This window comes from Strix uralensis, chromosome Z, assembly GCF_047716275.1.
Source record: "Strix uralensis isolate ZFMK-TIS-50842 chromosome Z, bStrUra1, whole genome shotgun sequence".
In the NCBI taxonomy this organism is placed as follows: Eukaryota; Metazoa; Chordata; class Aves; order Strigiformes; family Strigidae; genus Strix; species Strix uralensis.
The window spans coordinates 64,093,942-64,110,200 of record NC_134012.1 but is presented as its reverse complement, the minus strand read 5'-3'; the positions used below and the strand labels follow the sequence as shown (position 1 = coordinate 64,110,200).

Sequence of the window (16,259 nt, the reverse complement as noted above, 5' to 3'; positions counted from 1 at the left end):
TAACTCTGTGAACAATTCCTATGTCATTAACACTACCAAAAAGCAAAGACAACACTACACATTTGATGCAAATTCACCTTTTTCAGCTAGCCATGCTTATAGACCAGGAATTTATGCGATCTAGCAAATATAGGAGTGGCCGTAATTTCCTGTGTCTTGCATTTTTCAGGACAAATATTTGCTCTCCTCCTTGCCAGGCTGCTCTCACTGTACAACTATGCGAGAAAAAAAAATAAACAACCATAGACAAGAACTGAAATTGCGCCAGAAAATCTGAAAAGTGGAGAGGAAACATGGCGACTCCAGTGGATTAAGCTGCTAATGATATTCAGTAATCAAGCAGATGCTTTCCTAGGAGGGTCATGCAAGCAGTCCTACTAAGAACACGCAGTCCAGAGGTTTCAGAAGCATGAGATTCCAGTTCAGTATTGTAATACAGTCAACTGTAGTACATCAGTCAGACCCAAAAGTGCTCAAGAAATAACCAGGAATTGACAGTTTTGTTAATACACCTTTCTGTTCCTGACACTGAATTCCACAATCGCTACCTTGTGGAACCAAAAGAATATTCTGTTTCCCTGTTATGCAAAATTTCAACACAAGGTATTCTTAAACCACAAATATACAAGCTTTTTGGCAGAGCTGAAAGTTGACAGTCAAGCCTAGTCAATAACCTAAGTAAGAAATCCAAGCTAAAACCTATAACCATACATTTTCTAAAGCAAAGTCTTATAAAGGTTACCAGTGAAAACCACACTTTCCCAGCTGTTCTCCCATCATCACAACAATGTAATTACAACCCTACCCACACCTGAGATGTGGCATGGAGAAGTCTCAGCAGTGTTTGTAAGTAACAATGAAGCTGTTTTCTATTTCTGCATTAGTGAAATACTGGCATCTTCCAGTCAGAGGGGCAAACAAATGGACACAAGTATACAGAGCACCCCACAGTAAGAGCTGTAGGCCAGAACTGAAAATCTAATTTTCCCTCAAATCCAAAACAGGGTCATATTTTCCAATGTTTGCATAGTTCCTATCACTAAGCCAATTCTGCTTAAGCAGAAATCATCAATAACTTTAAGGGGGGGGGGTGGGGGGGGGGGTGGGCGGAAGAGAAAGGAAGACTGTAGACTCCTGAATATGTCTGGATGACCTAAGGTCATTATGTTCTAGGAAAAGCACTGGTGATTTAAAAATTAACTGAGAAGTAATACAAAAGAAGCATGTAATGGAAGTAACATTCTGTCCTTTCTTCTCTCTCTGCTAAGTTTTTCTCTGAGACCACTACTACACAACTTCCTCTGGATTCTCTTCTGCTTCCTGGGAGAGAAATACCTGAAGGTATAGTTGGTAAAGTAAATATACATCTCTTTGACAGAAATAAAGGCCTATGGAGAAACAGCACAGACAACAGCTGATGAAGAGAAACATGGTGAACTTCAGGATTATTTTCTCATCTTTATGCTAAGTAGTTTCAGACTTGCTATGGAAGCATAAATGCAAAAAACCTGTTACTTTAAAACAAAATCCTTCTGTCTCCTCAATCAGATATCACCACTATTTGCCCATCCAGCCCTACCAATTCTATGGAGAAGGGGTTAAGAAGCATCACTTACCGACCGTGACTGCTGTGCTTGGAAAGGAACGAATTGTCCTGGAGGAGGCAAGTGAGGAGGGTGGTGTGGAGAGATATGAGGAGGATGCAAAAGGAATGGGTCACTAGAAATGAGAGGTGGAAATGCTGCATATGGTACAGGTAGGTGCTGGACTGAGCATGCCTGAAGCATCTGAAATAAAATGAAAAGAACACATTTTTGTCTCTAGTATAAACATTCCCTATAGGACATTCTATATTTATTATGCAAAGATATCATTAAAACAAAGCAGTTCTCTTGCCTCCTTGGAAAAGCGTCCAAACCACACATAAATAGTAACTCGTTCAAATATACAAGGAAGAGTGATTAAATCAGAACAGGCTCTAGAAGTACCATAGTGTGACATCTGCTAGGTACAAAGTATTTCTTACTTCTCATGAGGGCAGTGGGAGTTAGGGTTTTCAATACTCCAGGATTAGACAGACTCCTAAGCGATGAGCAAATACATTATCCTAGCTAATTTTATTTTTCCCACATATTACCTTCAAAATGACATGCCAAAGCAACAGCTTTGCAACAACTTTAAGATCTAGATGGAGCTGAGGGACTCCCCACTGTCAGACTGCCTTAAAACCTCTGCTGCTTCATATACTAGGAATAATTCAAAAGCTCTGCTCAGTACTGCACTTTGAGGGGAGCCCCACGCTCTGACGGCAGCTCCTCAAGCGACAGCTACTGTGGGAAATAGCCCTTTTTTCCCTCCTCTTTGAAATTTCTCACACAAAAGCAACTTTGAGCATTGAAGATTGAACAGTAAAGTGATGAAGGCACTGCAAGGGAGCAGGAATGTTCTTTGCGGAAGTGTTCAGTTTTACTTCCAACTCTAGATATGAAGAAGCAAGAAAACCTGCATTCTCTTTTTCCTGATCTTTAGTCTGTCATCAGAATTTCAGGCACTTCTGTTACATTTTTTGACAATTAAAAAAGCAATTAATAAGATACTTATAAAATCTTACAAAGAAAGAGGACCCAGTTCTGATCTCACTTTTTTTTCTTCTCAGTCACGTCACACAACATATATTGTGCATACTGACTATAATGGCATAAAATGGTAAAGAGATCTACTTTAAAATCAGATTACAGTAGTGGGGGTGGAATTATTGATTTACTGTGATCATAACCAAACATAAATCTTTATATGCACTGAAACAGTAGCAGATTAATCTGATCTATTATTTTTTCTCCAATGCTGACTGTTGTTCACCCTCAGCTACTAAATCATTTTTCTAAAAAAGAAATACAACAGGTGTTTCCATTGCTAAAATACATTTTTATTGTGTTAAATTGAAAACTGTTCTCTGAAATAGTTGTAGATATATCTGCAGGTAGAACATCACACAGTGTTCTTTAAAACAGGAGGTACTTTGGGGAACATATTAAAATAGGTTTCATCCCAAGATTCTGTATAGTATTACCATAGTTCCAATATATGTTTGGAACAATCTGTGCTATGCCCATGGCACTTTTTAAGTTAGAGCAACTGAGGCTGCATTATTTTTCAAGTGGAAAGAAATGAAGACTACCTATTCATTCAGGCTCTTAAAAAACTTCTGCTGTTTGAACATATGCTTCCATGAAGTTTTAAAACTTATGAAGGTATTTCATAAGTGACATTTGCTTAATTTACAGTTACATATGCAGTGAGAGAGGCAAACATTGTGAAAGTAACAAAAGGATACTGGGAAGTTCATGGATGAAGTTGGTGCGCAAGTTGACATGCTGGAGGGCTACCTTTCAGATGTATTTTTATAGGCTGGAGAAATTGGCTGACAGGAACCATGTGAAGTTCAAAGGCAAAGTGAAGTCTGGCACTGGGACAGAGTAACTCCATGCAGCAGGATATTTTAAGACTGACTGGTTAGTGAGCACATTTGCAGAAAAAAAAGATTGGGTTCTGGTGGACATGTCAAATAGGACTACACAAGAGCCACAGAGTACTCCTGCAGTCAAAAAGGCCCACTGCATGCTGGGCTGCATAACTAAGAATATAACTAGTTGGTCCAGTGAAGTGATTCCACCCCTTTATTTGGAACTTGTGAAACTATATCTCAAGTCCCATGTCCAGTTTTGGCCTTCCCAGTGCCAAAGACAAGACAGTGACACACTGAAATGAGTCCACTGAAAGACAACATGATGACCAGGAGCTTAGAGCACACTGCATAGAAGAAGTGGCTGCAGAACTGGATTTGTTCTGCCTTAAAAAGAGAAAACTAAGCAAAGACCTTAACACTGTCTTCAGCTACTTCATGAGAGCTGATAGGCAGAACCTGACTCTTCCTCGAGGGGCAAAGTGAAAGGACAAGGACCAGTAGGACCAAGTTGCAGCAAAGAAAATTCAATGAGATATACAAAAGAAATTCTTCACCACAAGTATAGACAAACACTGGAGCAGAGGCTTAGAGGGGTTGTGAAATCTCCATCCTTGGAAAGTGGTACTGTTCTTAGCAGGTGACCACTAGATGACCTCTAGAGCACCCTCCTAACTTACATTATTCTTCAATTCTGTGACATAGGAGAAGAAAGCATAAAGTCTTCCTGCTGATGTTACATAAACACAATCTTAATTCTTTATATTCACTTGTACTGCATCCATCCTCTCAACATACTTGATTAACTGTTGTACATTCAGTCTAAACAACCTGGCTAGACCTTTACTCCTAATATTTATTTAAAGGAGAGCTGCACTGCTAAATTATAAAACATTTTATGAATTGCACAGATAATATACCTGTTGAAAGCAGAGGGTAAGATTAGTATCTGTTGTTTGGATTTCCCTAAGTCCCAATATAGTTTTAGCTTTTTCTCCATTGTTTTTTTTTAGGACATGCTGCCTTATTATTGGCTTGGTGAATTTACTATGCAAGTATTGTTCCAGTCTCTGGATATCCAGTCTGAGATTGCTTTGCTCCACTAACACCACCACTAAATAGAAGAAAAAGTTGTGCCTCATCCCATGTCAGGGATACACATTGACTCATGTAACAGATGTTCTCCAGTATGAAAGATAAGGGGAAATATTGCCCACAAGATATTCCAGACTGACCAGTAGTATGCTGCAGACTTTGTTGTCTCTTATGGGGAAAAATGGCACCTGGACAAGCTGAATGCAAATCACCCTCACTCTTCACCGAGAAGCTTAAAGAAATAGGTGGTCACATCAAGGGTTTTGTTTCAGTGTCATAGGCTTGTTCATGCCCTCAGGTCACAGAATGCACAAAAGGAAAAGTTAAGTTACACACTGCTGGAAAATGCACAGCTGGCAGAGACCAGTGTTTATGCCAACATTATAAACAGTTACTAGACACTATATATATGTAGTATTTATGTATGATATTACAGATTTATACTAGAAAAAGAAGGGGGGAAAAAAAAGCTGTGACCCTTCCAGCAGATTCTGCAACCTTCAGTTGTACTGCTGCAACTTCCTGGGGTACAATTCTTCAGCTCTGGTGCCTGTTAACACTTAATGATGACATTTCCACAGAATGGTAGTATCAGAATGCTGTGACCTGGCAAGTGGTATCTTCGAGCTGATACATAAAAATCTCTGAGAAAACAGTTCAAATTCTTTCAAATTTAAAGCTGGCAAATTAGCCAGCCAAGGCACTTTATTTTACTCCCAGAAAGGCACAGTGAGATGTAATTATTAAAGAATTTTGATTCATTTCATGAGAGCATTTTGAGACAGAAGAGCCCTTCTCAGCTTTTAGTGATCTTTCAGGATCTTATTACTTCTGAGAAGAAAAATGACTTTGCAATATCAGACCTTCTTCCATATAATGGTAAGAAGTCAGTTCATAAACTAACATTTAGTTTGAATTAAACACCATCAGGAGTCTATACTATAAACAGTCATACTCTACAAAAATGGTAGGCAAGTACCATATGCTTACTAGCTCTAAGGCCTACAGTGCTATGCCACTGCAAATTATAACAGGGAAGAAAAATAGGCTATTTCCAACACAGTTAAAGCCACACAGACACTGAAGCTCCAAGGTACCATTCCTATATCTAAGATTGAAGCTGTCATAATTACAGAGACCCACTTACTGGGGGAGGCACACTGCAAACTGGAAGGTGCTGCCCACTGAAAACCACTGAGCATCCTGGGACCTGCTGTGTGCTGCAGGCTGGGATGTGCTGGCCTGTACAAAGTGGTATCCCATGTGGAGCTACCGTTGTCACTGTGTATGAGACAGGAACTGTGCCCTGATGGATCTGCAGCAAAAGGAAAAAAAAAGTTAGTAACTTACTGTGAACTCTTTAACAGTGTTGTACAGCATGAAGAATAAGATAACAAACTTTTACCTACATGTGAGAAAAAACATATATTCACCATGAAGGTGTGGAAGGAGGCACATGTTTGCAATTCCTGATCATTAAAATCTTATTCTTAATGGAATATTACTTACTGATCAGCAGTTTCTTGGCAAGGCCAAAAGGGATCTCTCAGCTTAAAATGTTAAAACTTCAAAGGCACCTTAGAGTCACTCAGAAGCACCTCAGACACTATTAAGCCTGTCCTCTCACATACTAAGGTTAGTCCTTACAAAACAAGAAAGCAGTAACTCTCATATAAAAGCTAATCTACCAAGTACCTAAAGAATCTTCTCAACTTTGAAGGGACTTGTATCTATAAAGAACAAGAAAAGCGTGTAGATTTTCTTTCTTCTGAAAAGACCAATCTCTTGATTCACTCTCAAACTCAGGCTAAGTTTCCTAATGTAAGCACAACAGAACAGCTACAGGAAAGCTGAAAAGGAAAAGTAAACATGACTATGAGGCAGCAGACTCTTAAGTATCCACATCTATATTACAAAACAGACCCACGTAACCCAATTTTCTAGCTAGTCATATTCCCTAGAATGTGGGTGTTTTCGTTTTGTGTTTTTTCTTTTTTTTAAACACTGAACAAGAAGTCTGGTGCTCTAATAAAACTGGAAAGGCTTAAGTGTCAGGAAGCACAGCAAGTAATTATTTTAAGGAAGCTCCCTCCTCTTTCATGATCTGCTAAAATAGAACCTGGTTGCTTAAAATGGAACAAGTAAGAACAGTTCATTAGGAAGGTAAGAATGAGTAAAGACAGCTAACCTACTGAACTGGCAGTATACAGTCAGACATAGCAGCCAAAACAAAACACAGATCACTGAACAGAACTTAAAATCTCAACCTGTCTATCAGAAATGACAGAAACCAGTCTCAGGAGAGACACTGAATTTGACCTGGTCCTGGCTCAACTACGAAAGCTGGGAATACAGTGAAATGCTGTGTGTGATTCTGAAATATTTACTACCAGAGTAATAATAAAAAATGACCTCTCAAAATGGTTATGTCCCTGAAGTATAAAACATCAACATGGAAGACCTCACAGTTAGTCTACTGACGTCTGATCAAAGATAGCGCTTGGAAATTAGAAGCAGCGGGATAGAATAACTGTTTTTCCAGGCTTGTCATGATGTAATTTTGCAACATAAAGAAAGAGCACGATTTGAATTTTTGAGATGCTGCTGCAGTAAAATTGTTTATCAAAATGTAAGGTTGTGAGATGCCTAGAATGGTGTCAGCTTCCACCCTTGCACTTGGTCCCAAATGCAAATACTTCACTACTGAGAACTGCTCTGCACACATAACACAACACACCAGTGGTACCCAGCTGCACTGAATGTAAATAATTTTTTAAGCAGGGATGTTAGAGTTGCATTCTATGCATTCTATGGATAACCAGTCGCACTTCCCAGTTCATGACTACGTAGCAACTAATGTACTTGTGCTGCAGTCTGCTGATTTAACAAACAACAACAAAGGTTACATCAATAGGACAACTTCTTTTACAGGTCCTCTATATCCGTTGCTGTCGCAGAGAGAAATTATTTATTTTCTGGACCAACCACATTATCTGAATTTTTCATGTCATTTAAGGAGTTGATTAGGCTTGGATGGCTAATTTGGTTATGTGACAATACCATCATGAGTTCTGCTGTTCTGTAGGCAGCCAATTATAAGCATTATGAGTTTTACTTCTAAATAATGTATTTTAACTATCTGAAGACGCCTAAGCTAAGGAGAGGTATTTCACACGAAATACAGTACATTCTTAATTATCATATCACATCTTTATCATGTTAAATTAACTTCAGAAGCAACATAACTGCATTTCAAAGGTTTGGGCCAGAGGCCTATAGAACTATACCAATACATGCATTGACGAATTGTTAAATATCAATCTTCTTTATTAAAAGTCTGGACTTTCTTTTTGCTTTTTTCACTGCCTACTGCAGTGCTCCATACACCAGTAATATCTAACAGGAAAAATGCTCTGTAAGATGGCAAATGGCATTTAGTGTTATATGATTTTCATTGCCAACTAATTTGGGGAGGAGAGGGATCTTGAAGATTTGGGGGAAAAAAAAACCCGCTAAACAAACCAAACCCCGCATCTTTAAAACCCTTCTGTTTGTACTCTAAAACTCTTACCTGATCATGAATGTCAACCATCACTGCATTCTGCTGTGGTGGGTGAGCAGCTGGATGCAACATACGAGGAGATACATTTGGTGGGTGAAAGGCTCGGGGCTCTTCTATTGCTTGCTGCTGTCCATAGGAGAGATGGTGATAGTTTTCATCCTGGTTGATGGAATTATGTCTAGACAAGCGATCTCTCCTTGTTCTCTGACGTCGAATAGGAGGACTGGAAACACATTAAAAAAATTAGAGATTATGTAAGTGACACAAATCCTTCTTAATAACTAAAACCACAAGACAGTCAAGTATCAAGAAATTTTTTTACACTGGAAAGTTTTACTAGAACAGGTTTGTTAGACTGAAATAAAACTTCTTTCTGACAAAATTACTAAAAGCCTTAGAAATTACACTTTTTTCAACACAGTGCATAACACTTTTTTCAGCATGCTTAACAGAGCATAGCTTAATACTGCAAAGGAAACCAAGAGAACTCTTACTTAAATAGCAACCTGTTAAAAAAAGGCACTTGGATTGCAAAGCTCAAAAGTCAAGATAGCAAACTTCAAGAGATTTCCATGCATTTATTCCAGGTAAAAATCCTTCATTACATGATCATAGATTTTCCCAGGGTCCTTCATCCAACCAGGTCACAGAATGGTTGCTCACTTAGTGAGGCAGACAAAGCAGTAGATTCCTCTGAAGAAATAAATGAATTTTTCAGTTCTAAATAACTGAGTGCATCATAGAATTCTGTCCAGAAGACCCCAGGAAATTGTGATTGTGGTAATCTTTCTTTTCTGGAATGCAGAACTGTTGTGTAGATTGATTTAGACCAGAGCACCTACTGGTTTTGGGTAACTAATCTACAGGCATAGGATTTGATTACATATTCTTATCTAACTGTGTGTATGTTCTGAGCAGAGCTGCTATTATCTTGAGCCGCGATTTCTATAAATCAGAGACTAGCAGTTCAGGTTCAACACTCAGAAAATGAGGTACACACAGGTAATAAACTCACTATTAGAAGTTTTGATTAAGTCACTTCTTTTATTTGTAAGTGGAAAGAACTGAAAGCACAAAACCATCCCCCCAGTACTTTCAATGCCTATCTTCCAATCTGCGCAACACATAAATTACAGGTCCCAGAAGCAACAGCAAATTAAAGCTACATGGGACAAAATGGTTTCCCACTTATGGAACAGGCTGAAGGAACCAAACTGCAGAGACACAAGAAGGGTCTGTGACCGTTAGAATATGTCTTCTCCAACAGTGCGTGGAAAAGAACTCAGGATTCTTCACTCTCACTATTCCCATAGCTATTACCAAATAAAAATCAAATGGTGGTCAATGGAGCTAAATCCAGCTGGTGGCCGGTCACAAGTGGTGTTCCTCAGGGCTCGGTGTTGGGACCATTTCTGTTCAACATCTTTATTGATGATCTTGATAAGGACAGAGTGTATCATCAGTAAGTTCGCAGATGACACTAAATTAAGCGGGCATGTCAATCTGCATGAAGATAGGGAGGCTCTACAGAGAGACTTGGATAGGTTGGATCGGTGGGCCAACGTTCAACAAGGCCAGATGTCAGGTCCTGCACTTGGGCCACAGCAACCCCATGCATCGCTGCAGCTGTCTGGAAGAGAAGGATCTGGGGGTTCTAATTGACAAGCAGCTGAACATGAGCCAGCAGTGTGCCCAGGTGGCCAAGAAAGCCAACGGCATCCTGGCTTGTATTAGAAATAGTGTGACCAGCAGAAGTAGGGAGGTGATAGTCCCCCTGTACTCAGCACTGGTGAGGCCACACCTGGAGTATTGTGTCCAGTTTTGGGCACCTCAATATGAGAGAGATATTGAGGTGCTGGAGTGAGTGCAGAGGAGGGCAATGAAGCTGGTGAAGAGCCTGGAGAACAGATCTTATGAGGAGCGATTGAAGGAGCTGGGACTGTTTAGTTTGAGGAGGAGAAGGCTGAGGGGAGACCTCATCACTCTCTACAACTACCTGAAAGGACATTGTAGAGAGGTTGGTGCTGGTCTCTTCTCACAGGTAATTAGCGACAGAACAAGAGGGAATGGCTTTAAACTGTAACAGGGGAGGTTTAGACTGGACATTAGGAAAAAATTTTTCACAGAAAAATTCAGTGGAATAGGCTGCCCAGGGAGGTGGTGGAGTCACGTCCCTGGATATGTTTTAAGGGTCATTTAGATGACATGTTGGGGGATATAGTGTAGGGGAGAACTTGTAGAGTAGGGCTGATGGTTGGACTCGATGATCCCAAGGGTCTTTTCCAACCTGAATGATTCTCTGAAATAAACCTGAAACCTGTTGGCAAATCCCAGACATTCCTCAAATTAAATCCAACTTTTGTGTTGTATGAAACAGACATACTCTGGGAAAGGGGGAGCATACTACCAGCTATTCAGATGCTACTGTGAGTATATGATACAATGTCTCAAGCCACTATTTTTCTGCCCTACTACATAGGGATGTTATGCCATTATTGCCTGCCTGAGAACAGAAACAACACAGTCAGGCATAAGCAATTCAGGAGATTCCTGGAACACGTTGATAACTGCCCTCTTCAAGTGACAGAGGAGTCAACGAGGAGAGGTGATATGCTGGATCTTATTCTCACCAACAAGGAGGGGCTGGTGGGGATTGTGGAGCTCAAGGGCAGCCTTGACTGCAGTGACCATGAAATGGTGTTCAAGACCTTATGGGAGCAAAGAGGGTGCACAGAAGCTCAGTACCCTGAACTTCAGGAGAGCAAATTTTGGCCTCTTCATGGATCTCCTTGGCAGAGTAGCATAGGATAAAGCCCTGGAGGGAAGACGGGCCCGAGAAAGCTGGTTAATACTGGAGTATCACCTCCTCCAAGCTCAGAAGTGATGCATCCTGACAAAGAGGAAGTCACATAAGAAAACTAGGAGGCCTGCATGGATGAAAACAAGCTCCTGGACAAGCTCAGACACAAAAAGGAAGCCTACGGAGGGTGATAGCAAGGACAGATAGCCTGGGAGGAATACAGAGAAACTGTCCCGAGCAGCCAGGGATCAGGTGAGGAAGGCCAAAGCCCTGATGGAATTAAATCTGGCCAGGGACATCAAGGGCAACAAGGAAAGCTTCTATAGGTATGTCGGCACTAAAAGGAAGGCTAGGGAAAATGTGGTCCCTCTCCAAAAGGAAACGGGGGACCTGGTTACCCAGTATATGGAGAAGGCTGAGGCCTCAGTCTTCAACTGCAAGTGCACCAGCCACACCACCCAAGACACAGAAGGCAATGGCAGGGTCTGGGAGAATGAAGAACTGCCTACTGTAGGAGGAAATCAGGTTTGAGACCATCTAAGGAACCTGAAGGTGCACAAGTCAATGGGACCTGATGAGATGCATCCACAGGTCTCGAGAGAACTGGCAGATGAACTGGCTAAGCCACTATCCACCATATTTGAGAAGTCATGGCAGTCCAGCAAAGTTCCCGCTAACTGGAAAAGGGGAAACATAACCCCCATTTTTCAAAAGGGAAAAAAGGAAGACCCAGGGAACCAAAGGCCAGGCAGTCTCACCTCTGTTTCCAGTAAGATCATGGTGTGGATCCCTCCTGGAAACTATGCTGGGTAACATGGAAAATAAGGAGGTCATTGGTGACAGCCAGCACGGCTTCACTAAGGGCACATCACGCCTGACAAATTTGGTGGCCTTCTACAATGGTGTTACAGCACTGGTGGATAAGGGAAGAGCAACTGACACCATCTAGCTGGAATTGTGCAAACCACTTGGTGCTGTCCACTACAACATCCTTGTCTCTAAATTGGAAAGACATGGACTTGGCAGATGGACCACTCAGTGGATAAGGAATTGGCTGACTGGTTGCACTCAAAGAGTTGCAGTCAACAGCTCGATGTCCAAGTGGGAAGCAGCAACGAGTGGCATTCCTCAGAAGTCACTACTGGGACTAGTGCTGTTTAACATCCTTATTGGAGACATGGACAGTGCACCTTCAGCAAGTTTGCCAATGACACCAAGCCATGTGGTGTGGTCAACATACTGGAGGGAAGGCATGGCATCCAGAGGGACCTTGATAGGCTTGAGAGGTGAGCCCATGCAAACCTCATGAAGTTCAACAAGGCCAAGTGCAAGGTCCTGCACATGGGTCAAGGCAATCCCATGCACACATACTGGCTGGGAGATGAGTGGATTGAAAGCAGACCTGTGGAGAAGAACTTGGGGGTATCAGTGGATGAAAAAATGAGTATGAGCCAGCAATGTGTGCTTGCAGCCCAGAAAACCAACTGTATCCTGGGCTGCACCAAGAGAAGCATGGCCAGCAGGTCGAGGGAGGGGATTCTCCCCCGCTACTCTGCTCTCATGAGACCCCACCTGGAGTACTGTGTTCAGTTCTTCTGGGCCCCCAACATGAAAAGGACGTGGACTTGCTTGAGCAGGTCCGAGGAGGGCCACAAAGATGATCACAGGGCTGGAGCACCTCCCATATGAGGACAGGCTAAGAGAGTTGGGGTTGTTCAGCCTAGAGAAGAGAAGGCTCTGCGAAGACCTCATAGTGGACCTTCTAGTAAGTAAAGAGAGCCTAGAGGAAAGATGGGGAGGGACTCTTTTACCAGGGAGTGTAGTGGTAGGACAGGGGGTAACAGTTTTAAACTGAAAGAGGGTAGATTTAGATTAGATATAAGGAAGAAATTCTCTACTGTGAAGGTGGAGTGTTTTTATTAAATTAATGTAGTTACCATTCTCTGCAAAAAGCAAAACTTTTCCTATGCAGAGTTAGAAAGAAACTATATTTTTCAGAGCATCCACATACCTGTGTATGGAAATGCCCTTGGAAATGAATTCAGAAGAACTGTCAAGACATGGTTCTAAATTATTATTCAATGTCAGTAATGAACTTGTGCTTGAAGTCTTTAAGAAATAGCCACAACAATTCTCCTCTGGTTGTACACACACAGTATAAACATGGTAAATGCCCTGTTAAAACCAAGAGACAGGATGGAAGCAGTGAAAAAACTGCAGGAATTTCTATCCTTAGGTAGGAACAACCATCAAAAGGTATCCATAACTACAGAGTTAATATTTGCATATCTTAGTATTTTCTAACAAGGATGATTTCTTTGCAGTAACACATTCTTAAATCCCGTTAGTTCAGAATTACATCTAAGACAAGGAAGAAAGGAAGCACAGATGAAACGTGAGGCACAGCAATGGTTCAGATCTTTCCATTTCACAAGTACTGGTAAAGACAAATTGGAATGGCAGTCTGTTTCATATAGGCATGCATTATACTGCTACATTAACAATTCATCTGTACCATAAGTAGCTGGACAAAAATAACATCTTTCTGCAGATTCATACCAGAAGGATACATTTCTAAACACAGTATTTATTTGCTTACAATGAATCTGGAAAAAAAACCCACAGTGAATTAGGGCACTGTTATGCGAAGCACAGTACAAAATCCCTGATACAAAGAGATAAGGTCTAAATAGTAACCCAGACAATGGAAAAAACCCAGATAATAAAAAAACCAGCACAGCCTGTGCTGACCAACAGGAGTGAACTGGTAGAACAAAACAGTTAATGTTAATGACGGTGGGTCAGAAGGATGTCCACACTACACGCACTTCAGAGGTTTTGTTAGCACCTGCCCTATTCTATTCCCTTGAGCTGAATGACCATTTGCAACCGGAGTGCACCTTTTGCCTTATCTTCATCTGAAAACCTCATTAACTCTGAGACCACTCTGTGATGGGGAGAGAGAAAACAAAGCAGGAAAAACAGGAAATTGGTTTCAAAAGCACATGCATAACCTCATCTAAAGCATTAATAACAGATGCACTCACAATGATCTTAAGGAATCAAGCTTTGATCCATGAGAGTGGTTATTAGTTCTGATATGGCTCCAGAGCATTCTAAGACTCAAAAAGACTCCTGCAAAATAAGAGACATATATATGTGTTGTTCTCCCTAACAATCCTGTTCTAGGAGAGGAGACTGGGTGCAGTACTACTCTGGAACTGACCTAGAGCCAGCTCAAGTGCAATAGTGAACCCAAGCTGAATGCCCTGACTCAAGTGCAGGGAAACAAAGTACTGACACATTCAAATGTCTCAGATTAGAGCAAAAGCAGGTGTTATTACTAAAGAGCAGGTGAGCTAGCCCTAGAAAGATTAACACTTTTTGTCCACAGTGCTGCAGACAACCTAACAACTCCTGTCAGACTGAAGATGGTTCTGCACTGAGATGTCTCTCATTTGCAGCACAGTTTACTTGCAAGCCACAGGCCACTACCGCAGTAACACTACACTGTATTTGAATGTCTTGTCACTTGCCCCATGCACATTAATCTCCTACACATTCCATTCTTCTCCTTCATCCAACAGTATACCCAAACCGTCTAGATGCAACTATCTGGCATTTAGCTTGTTAAGCACTCTACTTCCTCTGCAGCTGTTAACGAACTTTGCAAGAAATCTGTGTAGGCTGGCTGGACACCAAACAAAAATGGCCACATGCAGAATATTCTAGGCATCTCAGTTCAAACCATTTCAAGGTAAAAAACAGTTTGTGGACCAAGTGCCCCTGTAGAGCACCCCTGTATCAAACTGTACAAAAGACCTAACATTCTGTCTTCACAGTAACTCTGCAAGTTCACAATTCAACATCTTTCTTAAGTTTGACAAGCTGTTTCAACAGCTGTGTATTTTGAATGCCACTGACTGAAAGTTTTCAGATTCACAGACTTGAAGCAAATATACAAAACTAGCACGTTTTAAAGTCTCTTGCTTCAGAACTACCCCTGACTGATCAGGGTTGACAAATTTGATTTGTGAAAGAACACCAGTTACATATTTCTTAAGTCTAATATTTTATATTCATGAAAAAGCACACACCTCAATTTTAGTACAAACCAAGCCACAATATTTCTCAGAAGCAAACAAATTCACAGTGTGTTTTAACTTGCATTAGATGACTCAGCATTTTTGAGGCAGAATGTGAGGCAATGAAAGCTTGTGTTCTAGATAATTAGTTTAAGTAGAATAGTAAAGAAGTCTGTGGTTTTATGCTTTCTTTTACTATCATCCATCCAGGCACCAGTTCAACCTGGCCATCCCAATCTCTGCTCTTCCATGACCATTGGAACTTCTTCCCAAATCTCCGCTCTGAGACATTAACGAGCCACAAGCTGAAACCAACATGAAAATCTAACTCCTACTACATATGAATAACCCATCTCAACAACCACTTGACACCATGTTAACCTTCTCGCTCTCCCCAGTCAGTACCCCTCATCTTTATTAAGATTTTTTTATGTATGAAAATAATTGTGACTGCAGTGAAAATTACAGTACTACATCAATAACTCTTAATATCTTTAAAAGTATCCTGATGAGACTTTTCCTCGCATTTTTCCAAATGCTTATTGCTCCAGTGTAAAGTGAAACAGGCTCATAAGTAAAATGGTTAATGAGTACTCCTTTCCTCAGGTTGACTCTTCATACAAATTACAGGAAGATGCACCAACCTGAATTACTTCCACTAACTTTTCAGTTACAACTATAATAACTTACAGCTCAAAGGAAACATTAAAATGTTTACCATGTGTGATCTAATCAGTGCTGTAAGAAACACACCTCCCTTGACCTGAAATCAGGACAGCTTGCTTACCTCCTCCTGTTTCGTGCAGGTGTGTTGCATCGTTCCCCTGAGAAGTGATGTTGGTTGGGCCGAGCCAAAGGAGGCTGCCTATTTGATGTCATCTCCCATGGTCGCATTGGTGGTGACGGGGCCGGTGATGCTGCTGTATAGTCAAAGACTGAATGGGAAAGGCGCTGTCGCTTGGGACTAGGACTGTCTTCGCTCTATGCCAGTGCACAAAAAAAAACAAAACAAAACCAAAACCCACCTCCAGATAAGTGAATTACAATCCATACTTCCGTATCGCTTTGCAGCTAGCGTTAGGAATGACTTACTGAAGACTGCACTAAAACAACATGAAATTTAACACCTCAAGTAGTTGACTATTTTTTACCTTTATAACACAGATTTGTGATGTCTCCCTAACCCCTAAAAGAATTACTGCTAAATTATATTTTAGCAGCATTAAAAGATAAAAATTCTAACATCCATGCAAA

The 16,259-nt window shown here is 40.9% G+C and overlaps 1 protein-coding gene across 14 annotated transcripts in view; it reads right to left on the bottom strand.

Annotated features, from left to right (window-relative positions):
• The window catches only part of RNF38 (ring finger protein 38), a 128,113-nt gene that overhangs the window by 16,024 nt on the left and 95,830 nt on the right, over nt 1–16,259 (bottom strand). For 13 of the 14 annotated variants that reach the window (XR_012627210.1, XM_074857044.1, XM_074857058.1 and 10 more), the window contains 4 exons: nt 15,793–15,986; nt 8,130–8,343; nt 5,706–5,873; nt 1,617–1,787 (listed from right to left, as the gene is read on the bottom strand). Coding sequence is in view for 13 of the 14 variants with exons in the window: in XM_074857044.1 (XP_074713145.1) it covers nt 1,617–1,787; nt 5,706–5,873; nt 8,130–8,343; nt 15,793–15,986 (747 nt within the window). In the remaining variant the exon portion in view is untranslated. Of the gene's footprint in view, nt 1–1,616; nt 1,788–5,705; nt 5,874–8,129; nt 8,344–13,967; nt 14,056–15,792; nt 15,987–16,259 lie in introns of those variants that run through there. The other variant, XM_074857056.1, reaches the window with a different exon arrangement.